The sequence below is a fragment of the Vitis vinifera genome, chromosome 7 (genome assembly GCF_030704535.1).
Source record: "Vitis vinifera cultivar Pinot Noir 40024 chromosome 7, ASM3070453v1".
Classification (NCBI taxonomy): Eukaryota; Viridiplantae; Streptophyta; class Magnoliopsida; order Vitales; family Vitaceae; genus Vitis; species Vitis vinifera.
In genome coordinates, this window is record NC_081811.1 from 2,256,680 (window position 1) to 2,278,357 (window position 21,678).

Below are 21,678 nucleotides of genomic sequence, written 5' to 3' on the forward strand. Positions count from 1 at the left end.
TTTGATAAAAATATCATAAAATAAATTAGGTAGTAGATTAATTTTATTTACTATGAATTTTTTTTTATGTATAAGATTTTTGTTACAATTTTTACTTTATAATTTATTTCTATTGATTTTCTTATTATTTTGCTTTAAAAAAAATCATTTATCTAATTATAAAAAATTAAAAGAAAAATAGAAAGAAAGAAAATGGTGAATTTAGTTGACTATTCATGAAATTTATTTATTTTTATTTTCATATAGGTTTTACAAGTTTAAAGTTAAAGAAAAAAATTCAGACTGTGTATTTGAATGTATAAATATAAAGAATTTAAAAAAAAATGCTGATAAAAATAATTTTTTATATTTGAATGATATGGAAAAAAATTGAAAAAAAACAGGAGAAAATGCATAAATTTTTTAGGGAATGTGTATTCTTTTAAGAATTTATTTATTTTTTCCCTTTCACAAACAATCCAGTAAAAAAAAAAAAAATCATTTTTTTTCTTTTTACCTTTATTTTTTTTATTATTATTTATTTAATTTGATCCAAAACCCGAACCGCTTCTTGGCCCAACGATTTGGACTTGGGTTTGGGTTAGGGTTTAGGGTTTAGAGGGTTCTGTCGTCTCACCACCATTTTTGTTTTTGCAGAAGAGAGAGATGAGAGGGTTTCAGCTTTCTCTGAACCAAACTCAGAAGCTGAGGCTACAGAGAGCGCTGGAACAGCTTGAGTCTTTGTCTTCTAAATCCAATTCCAATGCCTCCGTCGCCGTCGCCGACACCATCCCCGTCAACTACGAAGACGGCGTTCTCAAGTACGTTTCCGAACCCTAATTCCCTCCGTTTGATTTCGGAGAAAATTTTGGGAAAATAAGGGAGAAATAATTTTTGAAGCTCTTAATTTTTATTGTCTAGGCTTTCACTTTCGAAAAAACTATTCCGATTACTTTAATTTTCTTTGTTTTTTTCTTTTTTCTTTTTCCCAACAAGCAAACAGAGTAATCGAATTTCTTTCTAGCTTTGTACAATGGTGGGGTTGTTTTTAGAATTTTGTTTTTAGAAAATTTTAAGTGTACTCGAAGCCTAAAGGGGAAAAAAAGTCTGGGAATTTCTAATGGGATCTATTTTCCATTGAAACAAACAGAAATCTTGTGCTGTGAAGTGCTATAATCTACCTTTTCTTGGTCTTAATTAATAATTCCGTCTCAGTAACTTTGATGGGTTGGTTGAAGGGGACACGGCACCTTAGACCTCGATGGTGAAGTGGTTGCGACACTGTGTGGAGTGGTTGAACGTGTGAATAAGCTGGTCTATATCCGGACTTTGCGGGCAAGGTACTTCTAATGCCCCTAATCTCAATGTTTAAACCAATTGATTAATGGTGGTTAATTGGTTTTTGAACTGATTTTCAGATACAAGCCAGAGACTGGAGATATCATAGTGGGACGTGTTACAGAGGTAAATCCAAAAATTCCTAACATTTATCCATGGATTATTCCAGGCAATATACTTAGATAAGATTCATAAGAACACATCACTTTGTATTTTAGTTAGAAGCTTTTGGTTATCTTGGATTTGACAAGATATTTTTCATGTAAAAAGAAGTGTTTCTCATATACTTATAATACATATACAATATGTATGTGTTACATGATATGTATTAAATGAGCGTGTTTGATTATTTGTGTTAGTTTGTAGGAAATACTGCATTTTAATTATTTGCCCTTAAAAAGATTATCATATCGTTATCCGAATAATAACTTAAGGTTAAAAGTAAATTTCCAACGGAAGGGTAGAGAGAAAATGATTCTATGTCGAAACATCATGAACTCGTTATTTAAGGCATGCATGGAAGCTAAAGTTTTGGGTGTAGTTATTATTCCGACAAATATTTGGGATGATGGTATTCTGGTGATATGTTTTACTTAGATGATTCGCTTGTTGATCTTCAAGATGATGAATATTGAAGATAGAAATGTGAATTTTCCTTGGACACATATTCTCACGCTTGTTTGTCCTCATATTTTCCTTTTTAATAAATTGATTGGGAAATGATAGAAACTTGAAACCTCTTGTGTGACAACATTTATTGGCAAATGAGTTAGAACTTGGAACTTAAAAAATTAAAATTCGAAATCTATCTTGTGGGATTTGTTATATATGAATATCATATTTTATTAAGATAATTTCATCAAAGTTTTAGTTTTCAGTAGTTATATAAATTTATTGTATTGATTAATGCTTATGTTTCCTCTTTTCCATTTACTTTGTAAAAATTGTTGTATACTGGTTTGCCCTTTATTTTTACAATTAACATGTATTTCGTATATATATACATATTTATTTCCTATTTATTTTTTAATATGTTAACAACCTTACAGTACTTGATTATTAATGCATGAATATAATGACACTGCGATGATTTGTGAGTTGAAAACTATGGTAACAAGTGCCTCGATTCTATTTCTCACCAAAGACCTTCTTAATTTCATCTTCATTTGGCATAATAACCTCTGTCACATTCTGATATCAGGCTTTTAGGATCCCACTATACCTTGTTGGTGTCTTTTTTAATTTCATTTTTTTTTTATCAATTTATCAACACTGGTCTTGATTTTCCTGAGTGAAGTTCTGTAAATGCTATGAGCATTCTTTTTCTGTTATACTCATTGATTTTACTTGTTAACATGTAATGGTTGCAATTAATTTTACAGTTTTGCAAGTTTGAAAGTTTTTCAGAAATCACTAGTTTTGCCACATTTATATGCCCACAGTATCTTCCATAATGGGCTCAAAAAGTCAGCATTGTAGTGGATTTGTTCTGGGAAAACTGATGTTTGTTAATATTCTTGTCCAAAGTCAATTTAATTTGTTTTTTGTACTTTGTTATTGATCAATTTGCTATCCTGCTGCCAATACCAGTTAAATTGTTTTGTTCATTTATGTACAGATTGCTCCTAAGCGTTGGAGATTGGATATAAATTTTAGCCAAGATGCAGTTTTGATGCTTTCTTCCATGAACTTGCCTGATGGTATCCAGGTATTGAATCTCTTTTTGTTTCCAAATCCTTTTGAAAAGAATCAATAGTGATGGCTTTCTGTCACAGAATATGCAAACTTCAATTCTTCTGGAGATTTGGCTCTCAAGCCAGCTGTCAAATACGGGAAAGGGAGTCCACTAAAAGTTTTAATTTGTCCAAATAAAGAACGTAAATGGTTTTTCTCTGGGTATCCTCCTTGTTGCATTTGATAGAGAATATAGTACATATCTATGTCCAAAATTTTGAACGAAATAAAACCATTTCTTCAGGAAACGGCTCTTTGGTGGGGTGGGGGGAGGGGGATGAATTGCACATTTTTACGATATATATAGATATATATATAACCTGGCTACGTTCATGACCTCTTAGCTCATCCACAAGCTTTGAGATGATCCACCAAATCAAGGATCTTCTTAACCAAGACTTTTCTTATCCTTCTTTTACACTTGGATTACTTATGTTCCAATGGACCTTTACAAGGTTTTAGGTGTTATACTCCTACCTCACATAGCCTCGTAAGAGTACAGTGAATTAAGATACAACAAAGACTCTCAAAGACTCTCAAAGACTCTAAATGACTTTAAGGAGGGTATTTAATAGAGTATAATTGACATGCAGGTGTTTGGTAAGCAATAAACGTGTCTAAGGCATCATAAACACACCTTTAGGAGTCAAACTAGTTGTTAGACACAAATTTCCTAGAACAGGTTCACTTATAGCTTGATCACTTGACCATCCATTAGAGCATTAAATGTGTGCTACAGGTAGCTATTGGAGAGAACAACTTATTAGGTTGACAAAACAATTTATCAGGTTGACCACATGATTTTACATGATTTTGCATGATTTTCAATTTTAGGCACATCATAGGGCATTAGATCAACCTATAGGTCAAACAACTTGTGATGAGGGCCTGTAACAGTGCATTTGCAACTCTCTAGGCTCCATTTTGGGAACTCTTGATGTCCTAAAGCCTCTTATTCTATGAAGCCGCCTTTTAAAGATTTAAACTGGACTTTAAGTAGAAATTTGAAGTCATCTTGGTTTGGTCCTGTAGCCTTTAAAGAAAAAGGTTATATTCCATCAAAAACAAGGTTCAATGTGGTCATATATCATTTGGTAAGGTCTTTGTCATTCTCATTAGCTGCTCCTTTGCTAAGCTACTTAGCTAGCATACAAAAGGACCTGAAACTATACCCTAACTAGGTCTTCACTTGAATCTTCGCAGTCTTCTTGCTTCATGTCATCTTCATTATGTCATCTCCTTCTTGAATTGAGCCTTAACTAGTTTCTTGGAGATGTGAGCATGCTTGACTTGTGCATATAAAATATTTGTGACCTTGAATACTGGCACATTTGAACAATAAACACATTAATATCATTAACCTTGTTTTGCAAAACCAGGATGGTTGACTCAATGTGGGTTGGTAGCATCTCAATTTATCCTCATGATCCTAAAATTACCTCTGTTTGGATGCAACGTGAAGCATGAAATATTTGTTTTAACTCTTAATGTTTGTTGAAGTACATGATCAATTGCTCTGTTTCTTTCTTGGATTAATATGCATTTCCTTGTTTCTAATTGCCAGAGGCGACGAACTGCAGTCGATGAACTTAACATGCGCAGCATTTTTGAAGAGAACGACATTGTGTGTGTAAGTTCAATAAATTTTACATTTCCTCAAAAGCTGTACTGGATTCAGCCAAATCAGTGTTGATCACATTGATCCACTTCTTTGTGAGCTGTAGCATTCTCAACATCTAGCATGGTAGTTAACATTGAATAGATCTAAAAAAAGGGCAAAAAATTCTATTTCCTTTATTGTCTTGCAAAATCATTATGGATATCATGCACAAAAACTCAAGATGTTTCCTATCGTTGTCAACAAACTTATTTTGTTGAATTTCAATCTGGAAGTATGAAAATGTTTTTCTTTAATGACTTATTTTCAGGCTGAAGTTCGCGGTTTCCAGCATGATGGCAGCTTACATCTTCAAGCAAGGAGTCAGAAGTATGGAAAGGTTAGTCAGTATATATTTATTTAGTTGGTCTATGTGCTCTTACATTTGCAAAAACATCATGCAGCCTAAATTTATTGCAAATTTTCACAACCTGATATTGATTGGAATGGTGTAAATATCACTATCACTTTGATTAGTATCATTTGTCACCTCCATACATATTATGAATCCCATTTTTATTTTTCATATGTTAGTTCTATTAATGATAATAATGTGTATGACAGCTTGAGAGGGGTCAAGTTCTCACAATCTCTCCTTACCTAGTGAAAAGACGAAAACAGCATCTTCATTATCTGGAAGAGTTTGGAGTTGATTTGATACTCGGCTGTAATGGATTCATCTGGGTTGGGGAACACGTTGAAGCCAAAGGTATACTGATAGAGGATCAAACAGACAAAGCTGAACAACTGAACACCAAGTCCAGTAGTAGTACCTTCATGAGTCTTGAAGAACAAGAACGAACTTACACCTCCCTGGAAACAAGGCAGAACATATGCAGAATTGCAAATGCTGTTCGGGTCTTGGCTAATTTAGGCTTCAGTGTTACTGTTGAAGTGATCAAGGAGACGGTCAACCTGAGCAGCTCTCTGAATCTTGATATACATGAGATGCTTGGATCAGAGTTCTATGTTCTAGTTGCAGAAGGTGAGGCTACACGGAAAAGCATGTTTACCAAAAAGAAGGGATGATCCTGGTCTATGGATACCGAACTAGTGACCAGAGGAGTTTTGTTTCTTCCTTTTTATTTTTATTTACATATTTATGAAAATTAGAATGATTTGATAACAGATCGGAAAGAACCATCATGTACCTTTAACTAAAACCGCCCTTATTTAAGAGTTGTAACTGTTACAAAGAGATGCAGATTCATTGTTTAAAAAGATGGCTACTTCATGGTGATTAACAGATTCTTAATTTCATAGGAAAAAATTAGAGTCCTTAGGGTTTGGTAGAAAAGCTTGCTGTAAAACTAGAAAATAAAGCCAAACCCACCGACTCATTCACAAATCACAGGGCTCTTCAGATCCATGAACCTGCATTCACAAAAACTTTTTGTCCCATAAAGGATCTTGGACATTGTGTGAGGTAGGAGGCCCCAAAATATGATCATGTTGGTCCATGGGAATTTGCATAACCTCCTAGGCAAGGGAAAACTAGTAGAAGTACACTCCAGAAAAGCTTCAAAAAAATAAAACTAAAGTGTTGATGCAGCCTAAGACTGGTTTAGGGTTTCAAAACTATGTTTGGGGAGCCTCTGCAACAGTAAATTGAGGCTTATCACATGGTCCAACCATGCAGATGTCATTACCATGTAGGAGTTTCATAAGTTCACTATGGGAAAGATGTTATGCTGAATAATCTTTCACAAGCAAGAAACTAAATATATATAAATGGTGAAAATCTTATTATTTTAGCATATTGGTGACTAGATACAGATTAATATTTAATGGTATCCGCCTTGTAATCCATGTTTTTTCAGTCTAGAAGATGTCTGCAACTGCAATTATGCTACCTTTTGGCAGGGATATTGATACCCTGCCAAGTTCTTTACAGGAATAAAAACTTTCAAGAATTGAGAACATGGTTTGTATACAACAATTTTTTTTATGAAGAAACTAGCAATCTGATCTTGTGGAGTTTTGACTCTTCCAATGACAGTGAAGTGTTTGAATGCTGCCATTGGAAGGCTTTCCTTGAAAATCTTCCACCAAGGCCAAATTTTTTCTGTTCATCTGTTATATGGTACGTCACTGTATTTTCAAAGACAATTCCAAATGATAGATATGCAATCAATCATGTAAGGAAAAGAAGATCGTTTTGTTATGAACTTTCAATGAAGACAGTAGGGACTGGGGACTATGAAGATAAATCACTCTTATCATCACACCAAACAAAACAAACAAACACATAACCGCAATCCTACAGTTAAAAGCGTCAGATTTGAAAATCCGTATCATTTCAACCTTATTTCATCATTGTCCAAGCAAATTCCTATCAAAAGTGATATAGCTCCTCTAGAAACAGAACAAAAAGAAAAATACCACCCTAGTGATCCTCCTTATAACCATGCTGTGGCACCTTTATAGAAGTAGTCCATATGAGAACATGGTATAATGGAACTGGGCCGCAGTATATATATATAGCTAAATAAGCATACTATTAGCAGTGCCTAATTGAAAAAAGATACACCAAAGTACACAAGTATACAAAGGTGCCAAAACAGCAATGAGTAGGAAAGAGTAACAAAAAGCACCTTGCTTCCATAAAAAAGTATTCAACCAATCGACAAATTCTAAAATAGACATAGAGGCTCCATCTAAAAACTTCCTAGCCAGAATGCCTTTGTGGAGGTAAGGCAAATCCTAGATGTCATGCTTATGGCCAATGAAGCCATTGACTCTATGTTAAGAAGCAACAATTGCAGGGTGTAGTGTAAGCTTGATATTGAGAAGGTTTGTGGTCATGTAAATTGGGAGTTTTTGCTTTCAGTTTTGGATAAAATGGGGTTTAGGCAGAAGTGGATCAATTGAATCAGATGGTGCATATCGACAACAAGCTTCTTGATTTTGGTGAATGGCACTCCTTCCAAATTTTTTTTCAAATCTCTAGGGGTTTGAGGTAGGGGGGACCCACTATCGTCATATTTGTTTGTGCTAGCCATGGAAGCGCTTAGTTGCCTCCCTAGGAGGACTAGGGAGGATAGTTATTTGTTTGGCTTCAAGGTGAAAGACAAAGATGGTGAGAGATTAGAGGTTTCTCATTTGTTGTTTTTTTTTTATTGGAAGTTTCTCATTTGTTGTTTGCCGATGAGGCTTTGGTTTTTGTAAGGTCACCCAAGCTCAAAGACTTATTTAAGTTGGTTACTTATAAAATAAATCTAAGCAAGAGTAATCTCATTCTAGTTGGGATGGTGGAAAACTTGGAAGATTTGGCTTTTGTATTAGGGTATGAGATGGGAGATCTTCCGAGCACTTATTTGGATCTTCCTCTTGGTGTCCCTTCCAATTCTTTGACAATTTGGGATGGGGTGAAAAAGAGATTTCACAAAAGATTGGCAATGTGGAAAAGACAGTATTTCCAAAGAGGGGGGGCTCATACTAATTTGGAGCATTTTATCTAGCTTGTCTATCTACTTCATATAGTTATTTCATATATTGAGGAAAGTGAGGTTGAGGTTGGAACAGATTCAAAGGGATTTCCTTTGGGGTGAAGGGAATTTTGAGAGAAAGTCTCATTTAGTGAAGTGGCCTACCGTTTGCTCAAATAAGATAAAGGGGGGCCTGGGAGTTAGGCGTCTTGCTTTGCTCAACAAGGCTCTTATTAGCAAGTGGATTTGGCGATTTGCAATGGAAAGGGGGCTTTTTGAGGCTTGATATACAAGCTTGCAGCAAACTAGAAAATCAAATCAAATCCACCAACTCATTCACAACTTCCACATGTATTTGCAAAATAACATATTCTAAATCTTAATTGGATAAAACAAACCATGAATATGAACAATAAACATGAGATGATCAAGTTTTTAGTTTTATATCGTTATCCTATACCAAATCAGCTGGCCATAAGAATCTACAACTTCCTTTGAACTTTAATCTCTAAACCTATTCTCAAAATTCAAGTAAAACTCTTCTTTCTCCTTTGTCTTTTCATAGAAAATGGTACCATTGGATTTTTCAGTCAATGAATGAAAGGCTCAGATGGATAACAGCAAAATGCAAAGGCTGTGGATTGAAAACTAAAGCTCATCTTTTGGGGGTGTTTGAAGGCATTGCTCATCCCAATAACAGCAAAATGATAAGGCTGTGGATTGAAAACTAAAGCTCATCTTTTGGGGGTGTTTGAAGGCATTGCTCATCCCAATAATATGGAAACTTCAATTTTGATGCAGTGTGAGGCATGTGCCAATCCTCGTATATGAATCTGAAAAGCAAAGGCAGATTGCAACTTTCAGTCAGTAACCACAATAAGGCAATGAAAGAAGAAAGACTGCTTACCACATGGAGTTTCAAAGGAGACACCCCATATGGGCAGCAACACTTGAATAATCACATAACAAACAAGATAGTGAAAGTTGCACTATTGCCCTGTATGGATATTGTTATTATATTTAGGCAGTCAAGTAGATATGGCAAAGAAACTGCAACAGTATTTTACACATTTTGTTATTTTTATTTTTGGCCTCAGAGTGAAGTAAGTTTTCTCTCATCCATAGCATTTAAAAGACATTCATGTGGAGGGCACCTAACTTGCCTTATTTGGAAATTACCCAACAAGTTCTTGTTATGATGTATTTATTGATTGTTTCTCACTCAAATTGATTGAGTAGCCAAGTTCAAACATTAGTCTCACAACTCTCATTCAATTCAATGCGAAACCTGCCTATATTGTTAACCACAAGCACAGATTATTATTGATTGTTTCTCGCTCAAATTGATTGAGTAGCCAAGTTCAAACATTAGTCTCACAGCTCTCATTCAATTCAATGTGAAACCTGCCTATATTGTTAACCACAAGCACAGATAATAATCTGTGCTCTAATATATTCAGGATGTGAGGCAAAATTTTAGGATTAAATATGAAAAATATAAAGTTCTGGTTGTTTTTTCCAGTCAAAATACAGAGGTATTTGACAATTTGTACCCAAAAACCTTTGTAGCCTTTTTTACCATTATTAGACTCTGTGTAGATAGACAGCCTTATTTCCCAAAGTCCCAAATTCAAAAAAGAGAAGCAAAAAGAAAGCAAAGAGAAAAAAGGTCCCAAATTCAAAAAAGAGAAGGAAAAAGAAAAAGAGAAACCAAAAAAGAAAAAAAAACACAAACAAACCAATACCAACAATCACAAACCAAACCCACCTACCCGCCCATGGCCCCAAAACCACACACACACACACAGGCCAAAAGAGGAAGGATATAGAAACAAAAACCAATCCCAACCAAAAAGCAGAATAGATCAGATAGCTAAGCTCTAAATTGTTAATTGGGATCCCTTTTCAGAATTAGCCATTTGGTTTATAAAACCTAGAGGTTTAAAGGCAAAATTTGCTTCATGGGAGTAACTGGAATAAGTATGGAAAGAACTTTGAAGCTTCCCAAGAGAAACTACCATATAGTGCAACTAATCCATAAAGTTGTGAAGTAATGAAGCTTCTCTAGAGAAATTGCCATAAGTGGAAATTGGAGATGCAAAGGTAAAGAGCAAATTACAGCATGCATTTCTTGGCAGAGTAAAATTACCGCACGTATTTCTTGGCAGATAGGTATTATATATTTAGAGAGGGGAAACACTTGCTCCGTTTAAAAGTAATCATTTCTAAAATACTTCTTATGGTGATTGAAAAGAAGTAAAGGAAAATTTAATTTCCAAGCCAGCTCGTTCACCAAGAGACCAGATCCATGGAAATTGAGCGTCATAAAAGATTTCATGGTAGATACAAAACATTTTTCCCCCAAAGACTCTAAGGACTCAGAACCTAACCATGTTTACAAATAATAAATGCATGGAATTTGTACAAACTTCTGCACAAAATAGAAAATAGTGTATAAATGAAGACAGGAAGAATAACCATGCGGATGGTAAATCTAGAATGAGCAAGATGATGAACAAAGAAAGGTTACTTACACTTTCACTGGCGGGCGAGATATTATGACTAGCATCTGCAAATCTTCATTTTCATTTGTATTCCAGACCTATAAGGAGGGGGGCAAAAAATCAAGAAATAACACAGGATAACCAGATGGAACTTGTGAATAGCCATCAAACAGAAAGACAACTGGCAACAATTCAAACATATTCTCGGTTATGAATCTAAGATTGGCAAACAGCTAGTTGACCAATTTCCTAGCCAGGTGTATTAGGACTTAGGGGTACTCATTAAGATCAAGTCATATACTTGGAAACTCATGGTATCTAGAATAACACAGGTATGGTCTCCAACATGGAAGCAAGGTGCCGAATATGACAAACTTTAAAAAAATTGAAATGCTGATGCAGCCTATGGCAGGCATACATTCTCAAAACCACTCTAGAGAACCTTCACACTTGTAGATGGGGCTTAGCATCTGGTCCCAGCAATAGAAATGACATTTGCACAGGAGTGACAGGTTTGGTACAAAGAACAAATGTTTTATGTGGGATTCTTTTAATAAGAAAAAAAGTAACTATATATGATGAGATTTGATCATTTTAGCACAAAATAGCAGAAGAGGATTAGATACAAGTTAAATATTTGATGACAACCATCTGTTAATGCATGTAAATTCAGTCTCAACGGTATTGGGAAGGATGCCACCTATTGGCAGCAGCACAAAAGACCCTTACAGTTTTATAAAAACCTTCAAGAATTCGAAAATATGGATCACTAACAGAAATCCTTTATGTGGCATTCAGATTATGAAGTTCACTCTTTTAGTGGCAATAAAGTAACTGACACTTTCATCGGAGGGCTCTCTCTCACAAAGAGGCAAATATAGGGTATCATTCACTTGGTGAAGATAGTGTCTAGGAGCTTTACTGATGCTGTTCACAGTTATCACAGTGAAGGAATACTTCCAATTTCTCAAAATTCATAACTTGTACAAAAACACGAGGCATACAATAATTTACCTGGTGAACATCATTAACAGGGATATGAAATGTGCTATTTGAAACGATGGGATACTCTTGGGGTTTTCCTGGATGCTTCTCATGTGAACTTGAGGCAAGATAGAGTGTGCCGCTCCCCTTTAGGACAACAAAAACTTCTTCACATGAATGCCTATGGATTGGCGTGTGTGATCCTGGGGAAAATGTTTGAAGCCACACCTCAACCTATCAAGAAAGTTTGAGACGAGTACTTAATTAGAATAATAAAATGCATTACCAAGTGCTTCAAAGAACATTGATATTTAACATGTATTAGTTCTTCAATGAATGTTTGCCACCAATGTTTTAAGAATCGGACCAGTCATTAAACCGAAAAAAGTTACCAATTCACGATTCACTGGTCAGAACCACAGTCAAACCAATAACGTCGTAAATATATAATTCATATATTATTAAAATTTAAAATATTTAGAATAAATTATATATATATATATATATATATATATAATTTAATAATATTTCATTTTTATATTTAATATAACAAATTAAATGATAAAGATAAATATAAATGTATTTTTAGAGAGCTCAATATTTAGGCTCATTCATACCCATTTTTAGAGAGTCTGTCTCGACCCTCCATTTTCACACTTCATCTCCAACACCCATTCAAAAACAAACCCTAAAATCCATCTCTTCCCATCATCAGCCGCACCTCCCCCTTTTTCCCCTTTCTCTTCTTCTCTCTTTCTTCTTCTTCTTCTTCTTCTTCTTCTTCTCTTCTCCCTTTTCTTATCTTTGTTTCCCTCTCTCTTTCTTACCATACCTACGCCTACCCTCACCACCGGCCACCTCGCCACCAACAACAGCTCCCATGACTGCTGGTTGTGTTGCTTGCCACTAAAGTTGCTTCAAGGCCAGCCAATAAGGAGGTTCAGAGCAGATGGATAAAAATGAGAATGCTTTATTTGAACCTAATTTTCAGAATTCCTATCAATACAAGTCAGTTATAGAAAGAAAATCTCAATTAACATGACAACTTGTTTCAGTTTATTGAGGAGATGGAAATCAATCCTCTATAGTTGATTAAACAATCTTGGTGTCTGTAACAAGAAAATTGTCAATATCACTCCTATCATATGCCAGCTGTCCCACCCCCCTCTTTCTACTGTCCCCACAACCCCAACTCCAAAAGACAAAAAAAGAATAAAAGGAAGGGGAAAATATAAAACAATTATTGGCACATAGTAGATTACTGATAGAATTGTCTTATTAAGCATCTAAAATGAAAAAAAAAAAATGAACCAGGAAGACTACAATAAGAAAACAATCTCATAGGACTTGATTATTGCATACCTCTTTCATCCCATGCATGAGTGAACCTGCAACAGTGATGTGGGACAAACCTTCCCGTCCATAATTATCCTGTGGAAGCTCATTAATCTTCCTTACCAGAGGGAGTCCTGCATGGCAAACAAAAACATTACTTTCTTTAGCTATAAGAGAGTTAATAAACATCAGCAGATAGGGCAACTGAAAGGAATGGCAAGGTAAAACGGTAAACACGATGAGAAGCTGCCTTCATCAAGCTTATAATGTAACTTCCCTCTATTATACCTTCTTACAAAATCACAACATGCTAAAACCTTGGAGAAATTAAATACATCCAAATGCAGAAGATATACATCATATCCAGAAATTAACTTTGGAAAGAAAATTAAGTCAGTACATAAATCGATAAGACATGTAACCAAAACCCACAAACTACAGCACAGTGAATTCTACTAGTTTTATACACAAAAACATGTTCATGTAACAGATAGGTCAGTTTAGTCACAGAGAAATAAGTGCTTTAAAATTTGCATTTAATTGTGTAAATTAGGCCAAATCCAGATAAAAAGCACCTGAATCGGATTTCAGCAGGAAAAAAATCTTCAGCAAGTTTTCAGAAATTTTGACCAAATACCAAAAAAAATTAGAAAAGCTTGCGTCTTCGGTTTTACATTTCAGCCATTCACCTAAAATCCACTAGAGCAAACTGAAAATTATGATGAAGTTTGATGGAGATTGGACGGAAAGATTTAAACCTTCAAATTTTCCCAGAGCTCCAAGAAATGATCTCATTCCAAAATTTCAAGAACTAAAAAAAATTGGAATCAAAAGCTTCAGCACTTTTCAGTAATCGGTGGCATCGATCATAAATCAGATAGAATAATTCTTCTATAACTGACCAAAAACATTACTCAACTTCCACTGCGGATCACAAATTTTTCCAATGAATCGTCCTCATAAATCATTATGCTCCCTTTAGTTTCCGAGAAACCTAAATATAAATAAAAGAAGTTTCTCCATTTCACATTGTTCCGGTTTCATGGACATGAAAACCCGCCTACCCTGATATCACATCAACCCACCACTGCAATCCAAGAAAAATGAATACCCAGAAAACAAAATTAACAAATAATTAGAGATATTAGCGTCGAACCGAAAGGGAGAACGTACCAATGGCTGAGCATTGAGAAGCTTCAGCGGTAGCAGATAACAAGATGGAAAGTATAAAGAAAATAATAGAAATCCCGACCATTTTCTCGGCTATATTTTCTCTCCTTTTCTCTCTGGTTTCTCAACCCAGTCGTTAGTAGGGAAAGTGGAAGCATCTCGACCCTCTGCTGTTTTTCTGTTACCCAACCTTTCCGATAAGTAATATTTTATTAAAATTATTTTTAAAATATCAGTATTTTTACTATTTTATTTATTAAAAAAAAAATCCTCAAAATATCAGAAGGCATCTAAGCAAATACAGAAACATTGTGGGCCAATTTGCAAAAAATCCTAAAACAAGGGAGAAGGGATGTTGGCTTCTTCAAACCTTACCCTTTGCTGCAGGCTGAAGGCTGAAGGCTGAAGGCTGAAGCCCGACCTTCATCTCCGGTTCTACAGTCCGATTCACCTCCGGCGAAACCCACAAACGGGTTAGTATTCTTCTCCTTCTTCTCTGTTTGGTGTCTGGGAAAATGTAGGAAGAAGCAAAGAAAGTAAAAAGTTTGAAAATTTTTAATGGGGGTTCTTATTTTTCATGTTCTGGGTAAACAGAATAAGACGTAGAATTTGAAAATTTTCTCTCCTTTTACTTTGTTTTTCCTCAGTTTTCTCGGCAACGAGATAGGGTTGTTTTATTGTGGATTTCTTTTGTGCTTCTTCAATTCATTTGCGGTGGTTACAAATCAAAAACCCACATTTTTCCCCATTTTCAAGAGATATTAATTTTTAATATTATTGTTATTACATTCTTGTTGTTGTCCTACAATTTTTTCTACAATTTATTGGTTTATGCAGATTTATGCTGCTATTGGGTTCCATTAATTTCCATTGCCTAAGCTGTGTTTCTTGTATATTTTGTTTTCTAAACAGAACAGTGTCAATTTTGGGGCTCATGATACAGACCATTATGAACATGAAGATAAGAAGTTATGGCTGCATTACAAAACCGAGTCTTTTGCTTGTACATCCAGAGTTACCTTGTAGACCCCAGTTAATTTTTGCATCGAGTCTTGGGTTCTCGAGTAACCGTGAGAAGAGAATTGGACACGCTACGAGATTACAGTACTCTGTTGCAGATAAAACATTTGTGTCTAGTTCTACCAATTCACCTTTATCCAAGGTGAACGCCACCCATTTGGAACAGAGGCAAGGAGGTTCCTCATCCTTATATAGCCGCCCTAGTTTATTACAGATGAAGAATCAACGAATAGAAAATCGTGCCCGGGTTTATGAGTTCTTGAAGGGGATTGGTATTGTTCCTGATGAGCTTGATGGACTGGAGCTTCCTGTAACAGTTGAGGTCATGAAGGAGCGGGTAGATTTCCTTCATAAATTAGGGCTTTCAATTGAAGACATTAACAACTACCCTCTTGTTCTTGGCTGTAGTGTGAAGAAAAACATGATTCCCGTGCTTGATTATCTCGGCAAATTGGGTGTTAGGAAATCCACTTTCACTGAGTTCTTGCGAAGATATCCACAAGTCCTCCATGCCAGTGTTGTAGTAGACCTTGCACCTGTGGTAAAGAACCTGCAAGGGATGGATATCAAGCCAAATGATATTCCTCGGGTTCTTGAGAAGTATCCAGAAGTATTGGGATTCAAACTTGAGGGAACTATGAGCACATCTGTGGCTTATTTGGTTGGAATTGGGGTGGCAAGAAGAGAAATTGGAGGGGTTTTAACTAGATACCCAGAGATATTGGGTATGAGAGTAGGTCGTGTGATCAAACCTTTTGTGGAGTATCTTGAAAGTTTGGGGATTCCAAGATTAGCTGTGGCTAGATTAATAGAGAAGCGGCCTCACATCCTTGGATTTGGATTGGAGGAAAGGGTGAAAGCTAATGTCAAATCCCTTCTAGAATTTGATGTGAGAAAAACATCACTTGCTTCCATGATAGCACAATATCCTGAGATCATAGGAATTGACCTGGAGCCAAAGCTTCTTAGTCAACGGAGCCTTCTCAATTCAGCTCTTGATTTGGGTCCTGAGGATTTCCCAATAGTTGTTGAAAAGATGCCACAGGTTGTTAGCCTTGGTAAAACACCTATGTTGAAGCATGTGGATTTCCTCAAGGATTGTGGATTCTCCTTGCAACAAGTGAGAAAGATGGTTGTAGGATGCCCCCAATTGCTTGCTTTGAACCTTGACATCATGAAATTTAGCTTTGATTTCTTCCAGAAGGAGATGGAGAGGCCTCTAGATGACTTGGTTGCTTTCCCTGCTTTCTTCACTTATGGTCTGGAGTCTACCATAAGACCGAGACATCAGATGGTTGCAAAGAAAGGGTTGAAATGTTCTCTTTCATGGCTTCTCATTTGCTCTGATGAGAAGTTTGAGGAACGGATGAACTATGACTCTATTGAGTTGGAGGAGATGGAAATGGTGTCATCATTTGACATGAACACATTGATGGAACCAAGGAGCGATGAGTCTGATGAGTCTGCTTCTGACTACGAGGAGGATAGTGATGATGAATATGCATAGAAGGATGATTCAACTTAGTTAATGGTCTGCTATAGACTTTGTCAAATTGAATCTTCATCTAGAGATTGTGGGTGCAATAATTAAAAGGTAAATTTTTCAATTTTGAAGAACTTGAATCTTTTCTTTTTCAAATTTCGAACACAACAGATTAGATCGCCTAAATGAGAATGACTTATTGAAATAATATTTTGATTTGCAAAGGCTAAGGTTGATTTTAGATACAAAAAGATGGTATAATACTGATTTTTATCTTGATTTCACTATCTGCATGTCACAAAGTAGCACATTGAAATACACAATCTGTTTGTTATAAATGTTGAGCTCACTGAGTTGTTGAGTTGAATCCTTCGGGTTCTGCTTTTGTGACAAGTTTTTGTTGTAAAGGTTGGATGCATCGAACCCACAATACTTTTCAATGAATATCTCATCCATGTTTTTTGTTTGTTTTGTTTAGTATTTGTTTTTTTTCCTTTTTTGCATTTTCGTATGCCAAGCTGATCTGAGTTCGATTGATCACCATGTCAACAGAGACCCAAAGAGTTGAGGCCAAGTTGGAGCCTTACCAACCTCTTAAAACTACTGGTCAGAGAATGCAGTTTAGGTTTCAGAAGTAAAATCAACCTATTAATACCAGTGAATCAGTGATAAGAGAATGTTGATCTGGGTTTTCAAATAAATAAAAACTTCTCATACTGTCAAAATATTATTTTTCCTTGTGTATCGCCACAGACAGCATTAACATGTTCAGTGTTCTTGCTTGCCCCCTTTTCTTTCAGCAGAATCCAGATGAAAAGAGAACTGCAGTTATATGCACTACTCTCAGTGGGGATTTGGGTCATGTGCATGGAGGTGAAGATGCCAGCACCCCGCATAAACAGCTAGACAATGTTCCATCAGTACCAAGGCTATCTTAATCAAGCCTGTTTTCAAATGTTTGACAATTACCTTCACCCGTGAACATTATATTGAGTAGTCCGAATGAAGATGCAAGAACTGTTGTAAAATATCACTATATTTTTGTATTAGCTTTGGTCTGTCCTAGTAATTTTTCCTTCATTTTCATTACTGTCTTGGTCATTTGTGCATACCAGTGAACTCAAAGCTTTCAATGCAAATAATGAAACAATGCCTTGATGTCTTGAATCAGGGAAAAGAGGGAAAAAGAAGATTGTGCCCAGTTATATGAATATATCAGGGGGGCATTTTGATGTAGAAATTGTATATCCTTCAGGTCTTTTATCATCAAATTACATTCTCCAACCGAAAATGATGTGGATTTCACCCATCTCAATCCAATAAAAACAAATGTGTTGCCCAATTGCCAAAATACAAGAGAATGAACGAATACCCTTTTGTCATTACACTCCAAATGTGAAGATATGCTTATCCATCGATCCCCTAAGGCCAATGCTGCATGCCCTGTTCTCCATATGTTACTGTCATTTCTTAGTAGTTTACTGCATTTACAGGCTTAAGAAAGTCGAGACTTGACATGCATCAGGAGGTATGGACTTGAGAATCAAATTTGAAAACAGTGACCCAACTGATCCAATAGAAGAAAGGCCACTGGTTTGCTGCCTAGTCCTCCTTTTGTAGCCACCCTAACTGTAGAGAAACAACATTATTTTAATGCACAGAGTTGAAATTATGCAAGGGAACAGCAAATAGACATTGCTAAACAGATAAAAACCACACCTTCCATGCATACATCCCAACGAAGGCCACGGTATCAGCAGACCAAACAACTGCAAACGATTTCCAGAAGAATGGGATCATAATGTTGAGCAATGGAATGATGAGGAAGAGATAGTTGAGAGCTTCTTTCTCATTCTTTGAGCAGTCTCGGGCGCGAAGAGAAGGAATTGCTACAAAAGGCACAAAACAAAAACCAGTTGATACCAACAATCTGCATTTTACAGAATGTTTAGTGAATTTCAAGGGAATTTCTGAAGTTCATAAAAGAGATGCTTCATTTCTAATTTCCATGGAAATTGAACCCACTGATCTTCCATATAAAATGGAGTCATCACCAGTACCACCAACATGATAATGAACTTGGACGAATCAGTTTTACAGAGAAACCATGTCTGCAACTTGTCTCATAGTTTCTCATGAAGAAAGAGAATTCATATATGCCACAAATGCCTGAATTTTTAGTAAAATTGAAGGTTGAAATCGATGAATTAAGTATGACTTACTGAACATCCAAATGGACCACATCCCCATTAACCTCCATATGTCCGGTTCATTTGATGGGAATAGAAAATTGAAAGAGAGAGCTCCACCCAACAGCATTGATAAATAGCCTTGAACCTCAAAAACAGTGTATAGTACAGTTCCAGGAACGGCAGGGTTTTTGGTAGCAGTGGAAGCCCTTGGTGCAAAGGTTGCAGCAGTCTTCTGAACAACCTGTTGCAGAAAGAGAATTTAATAGAACATCAAGTGAGTTCAATAATATTAAAAATCTTCCTAAAACAAATTTTTAGAATCATAGCTATGGAAGGGATGAAAGAAGAAGCATGAAAGTACTCGGAGAGAGTTGAGACCCAGAAGAAGCCCTCTCCCAAATTTTAAAACCCTAGAATTATACAACTGGGCATGCTCATATCAACTTGAAAAATGTAATTTCAGGATGACCCAGTAAAGAACAAGCAGGAACCCACCCTTTTTGTGGTCTATATCAATTGGAAAAACACATAATACTAAAATTTAAATTTTCAGTTATTCAAGAAACCCAATAACCATACCAAACATGAAGTGGAAAAACTGATTCTAAGTGGCAGTTCTCAGTTGACCCAATGGAGAAACAAGAAGAAACCCACCTTTTTGAGGTCTTTGTCAAGGGCAGGAGCAGTGGAAGACGGGGTGGAGATGTTGGAAGCTCCATTGTTTTGTGACTCTTCCTCTGTGCGTTCCTCTACTGTCTGTGTGTCAACTTCATTAGAATTTGCATGGATTCTGGTGGTTTTGGTGCGAAACTGAGTGTATCTGGGAGTGGAGAAGGTGGTGCCCAGCTTTGAAATTGGGCAGTGGCAGAAAGAAGTTGGGATTATGGTGTTCATATTGTTAAGACTGTTTACAGTGGAGTTTCATTAGGAATGAGGAGGAGGGTAACAGAGGTTGGAGAGGAGATAAGGGATGTGTGGGTGCTGGGTGCAGGCTGGCATGGATGTGCCTTGGACAAAAACGACGTCGTTCTGGAACCAAACTCGTTAATTGGAATTGATTATGTTATTGAGCCAGATCACCTAAGATAAAAATTTGTTAAACATTCAAGACCATTGTCAATTCATACTCAATATGAATCACAAAGAGACGATTTTTTCAATTACCCACTTCATCCCGTCTCTAATAAGACAAGTTTAGAATAATTAGGATGAAGTATATATATATATATATATATATATATATATCAATTCATGTTAAACTAATACATGTTCGGATGTTGTCTTATTTCATATCGCTACCTCATACGTAATTATAGGTATGATTAAACAACAAGAAGTAATTTGATTTCATTTTTTATTTTTCTTTTTTCTACACATAAAATTTTAAAAATTACTTTTTTCATAAAAATAAATTCTAAAAATGTAATATTTATAAATTATATTTATTTTAAATATATAATTAAAATTTTGAAAAATAAAAAGTTTTGAAAAAAAAATTTAAATTATACTAAATGAGAATAAGTAAGGCCATTTAAAACTATTTTTGTGAGGAGGATTGGAAGAAGTGTGAATAATCAAAGATGAGGTCAAGATAGGGATCGCTCATCTCGCATTAAAATCAAATTGTAAAAAATATATGAAGTTATAAATATTTTCAAATTTGTCAATATGCACAAAGCTTCTAAGTATTTACAAATTTCACAAATCTCAAATTTGGGTACAAAACAAAAATTTCCTAAATCTTAAAATATTAGAACATGTTTGAAACTACTTTTAAAAGCATTTTCATATTCTAAAAAAATTCTTACTTTTGAAAAATAGGTTGAAAATATTTTGAATTCCCAAATGAAATTTGATTATTAAAAATATTATAAAATTGTTTTAAAATGTTCTCAAACAAACCCTTATTTTTTTTATTATTTATTCATAAAAAAGTGTGCGTTGATTTTTCGTTGTGAAGTAAAAAATTTATATAAAAATTTAAAATAATTTGACATTTAGACTTTTTAATTAAATAAAAAAATATATTTCCACCTAAAAGTTTGAGAAAAAGCACAATTCTTCATTCTTTTGAAAATTTTCAAAAAAAATAGACAAAATAATGATTAAAAATTCTCAAATCAAATCAAAATTTTAAAATTTCAAATTTTAAAAATTTTAAAATTTTCAAGTATACATCCTAAGCCCCACAAAAATAAAAAATTTAAATAATTTTGAAAATTGTTTGCATCTATAATCCACTTCAAGTTTCCAAAACGTGACTTTGGATTTGTGTTGCTAACTACTAAATTAGAAATTGGCTTTCAAGGAACTAATTCTCCTAAAAAAACTTGAGAAAAAAAAAAGTGAAAAAATAATAACATTAATAAATCATTTTTATATAAACTTTTAGATTATTTATTTATTATTTTTAAAATTAAATAATAAAATATATATAATTCATATTTAATTATAATTTTATTTAGTTTTCTTTCATATCTTAAGTCTTAATATTAGAAATTCATTTTTAAATTTTATAAAACTTTTAGATGGTCATATCTTGTTTGATTTAGATTAACTTTTAAAAATATTACTTCTCTAAAAAATTATAATTTAATTTATATAAAAAAAGTCATTTTGTATTGAATAAAAATTTCACAAAATTGCAATTTTAATTTCCACTTCACTTTTTAGCCTAATTTGATTACAAATATTTTTCAAAAATAAAATAAAAACATCATAATTCAAATAGACATTTATGATTGCTAAAAAAATTTATAGACAAAGAGACTTTCCTGGATTTGATTTCAAAATTATTTTAGTGAGGTTATGTTTGATTCCGGAAAAGTTTGAAAAAAAATATAAAAAAGAAAAT

At 34.7% G+C, this 21,678-nt stretch overlaps 4 protein-coding genes across 7 annotated transcripts; 2 read left to right on the forward strand and 2 right to left on the reverse strand.

The window, feature by feature from the left end:
• The first annotated feature begins 557 nt into the window (after nt 1-557).
• Nucleotides 558-5,929, forward strand: LOC100244305 (exosome complex component RRP4 homolog). Its single transcript, XM_002271222.4, has 7 exons — nt 558-800; nt 1,218-1,319; nt 1,398-1,443; nt 2,936-3,025; nt 4,616-4,681; nt 4,980-5,048; nt 5,273-5,929. The coding sequence occupies exons 1-7, from the start codon at nt 646-648 to the stop codon at nt 5,735-5,737; spliced, it is 993 nt and encodes a 330-aa protein (XP_002271258.1). The 5' UTR covers nt 558-645; the 3' UTR covers nt 5,738-5,929.
• Nucleotides 5,930-8,504: 2,575 nt separating this feature from the next.
• On the reverse strand, nt 8,505-14,321 carry ABP1 (auxin-binding protein 1). 2 transcript variants are annotated; one of them, XM_059737685.1, is made up of 6 exons: nt 14,133-14,321; nt 12,987-13,093; nt 11,655-11,858; nt 10,671-10,738; nt 8,849-8,969; nt 8,505-8,769 (listed from the first exon to the last, which is right to left on the reverse strand). In XM_059737685.1, the coding sequence occupies exons 1-5, from the start codon at nt 14,212-14,214 to the stop codon at nt 8,864-8,866; spliced, it is 567 nt and encodes a 188-aa protein (XP_059593668.1). In that variant the 5' UTR covers nt 14,215-14,321; the 3' UTR covers nt 8,505-8,769; nt 8,849-8,863.
• A 92-nt stretch (nt 14,322-14,413) lies between these two features.
• LOC100249461 (transcription termination factor MTERF4, chloroplastic) lies at nt 14,414-17,819 on the forward strand. 3 transcript variants are annotated; one of them, XR_002030493.2, is made up of 3 exons: nt 14,414-14,602; nt 15,042-16,743; nt 17,436-17,819. XR_002030493.2 is itself a non-coding variant. In XM_019221233.2 (2 exons), the coding sequence occupies exon 2, from the start codon at nt 15,064-15,066 to the stop codon at nt 16,654-16,656; it is 1,593 nt and encodes a 530-aa protein (XP_019076778.1). In that variant the 5' UTR covers nt 14,449-14,602; nt 15,042-15,063; the 3' UTR covers nt 16,657-17,718. The 3 variants fall into 3 exon arrangements, 1 of the variants encoding a protein (XP_019076778.1); XR_002030494.2 differs by having other exon boundaries at nt 14,439-14,602; nt 17,433-17,718; XM_019221233.2 differs by having other exon boundaries at nt 14,449-14,602; nt 15,042-17,718.
• Nucleotides 17,820-17,834: 15 nt separating this feature from the next.
• LOC100240873 (protein RESISTANCE TO PHYTOPHTHORA 1, chloroplastic) lies at nt 17,835-19,914 on the reverse strand. The gene is made up of 4 exons (XM_002273301.5): nt 19,479-19,914; nt 18,855-19,065; nt 18,352-18,521; nt 17,835-18,261 (listed from the first exon to the last, which is right to left on the reverse strand). The coding sequence occupies exons 1-4, from the start codon at nt 19,716-19,718 to the stop codon at nt 18,235-18,237; spliced, it is 648 nt and encodes a 215-aa protein (XP_002273337.1). The 5' UTR covers nt 19,719-19,914; the 3' UTR covers nt 17,835-18,234.
• Nucleotides 19,915-21,678: the final 1,764 nt, after the last annotated feature.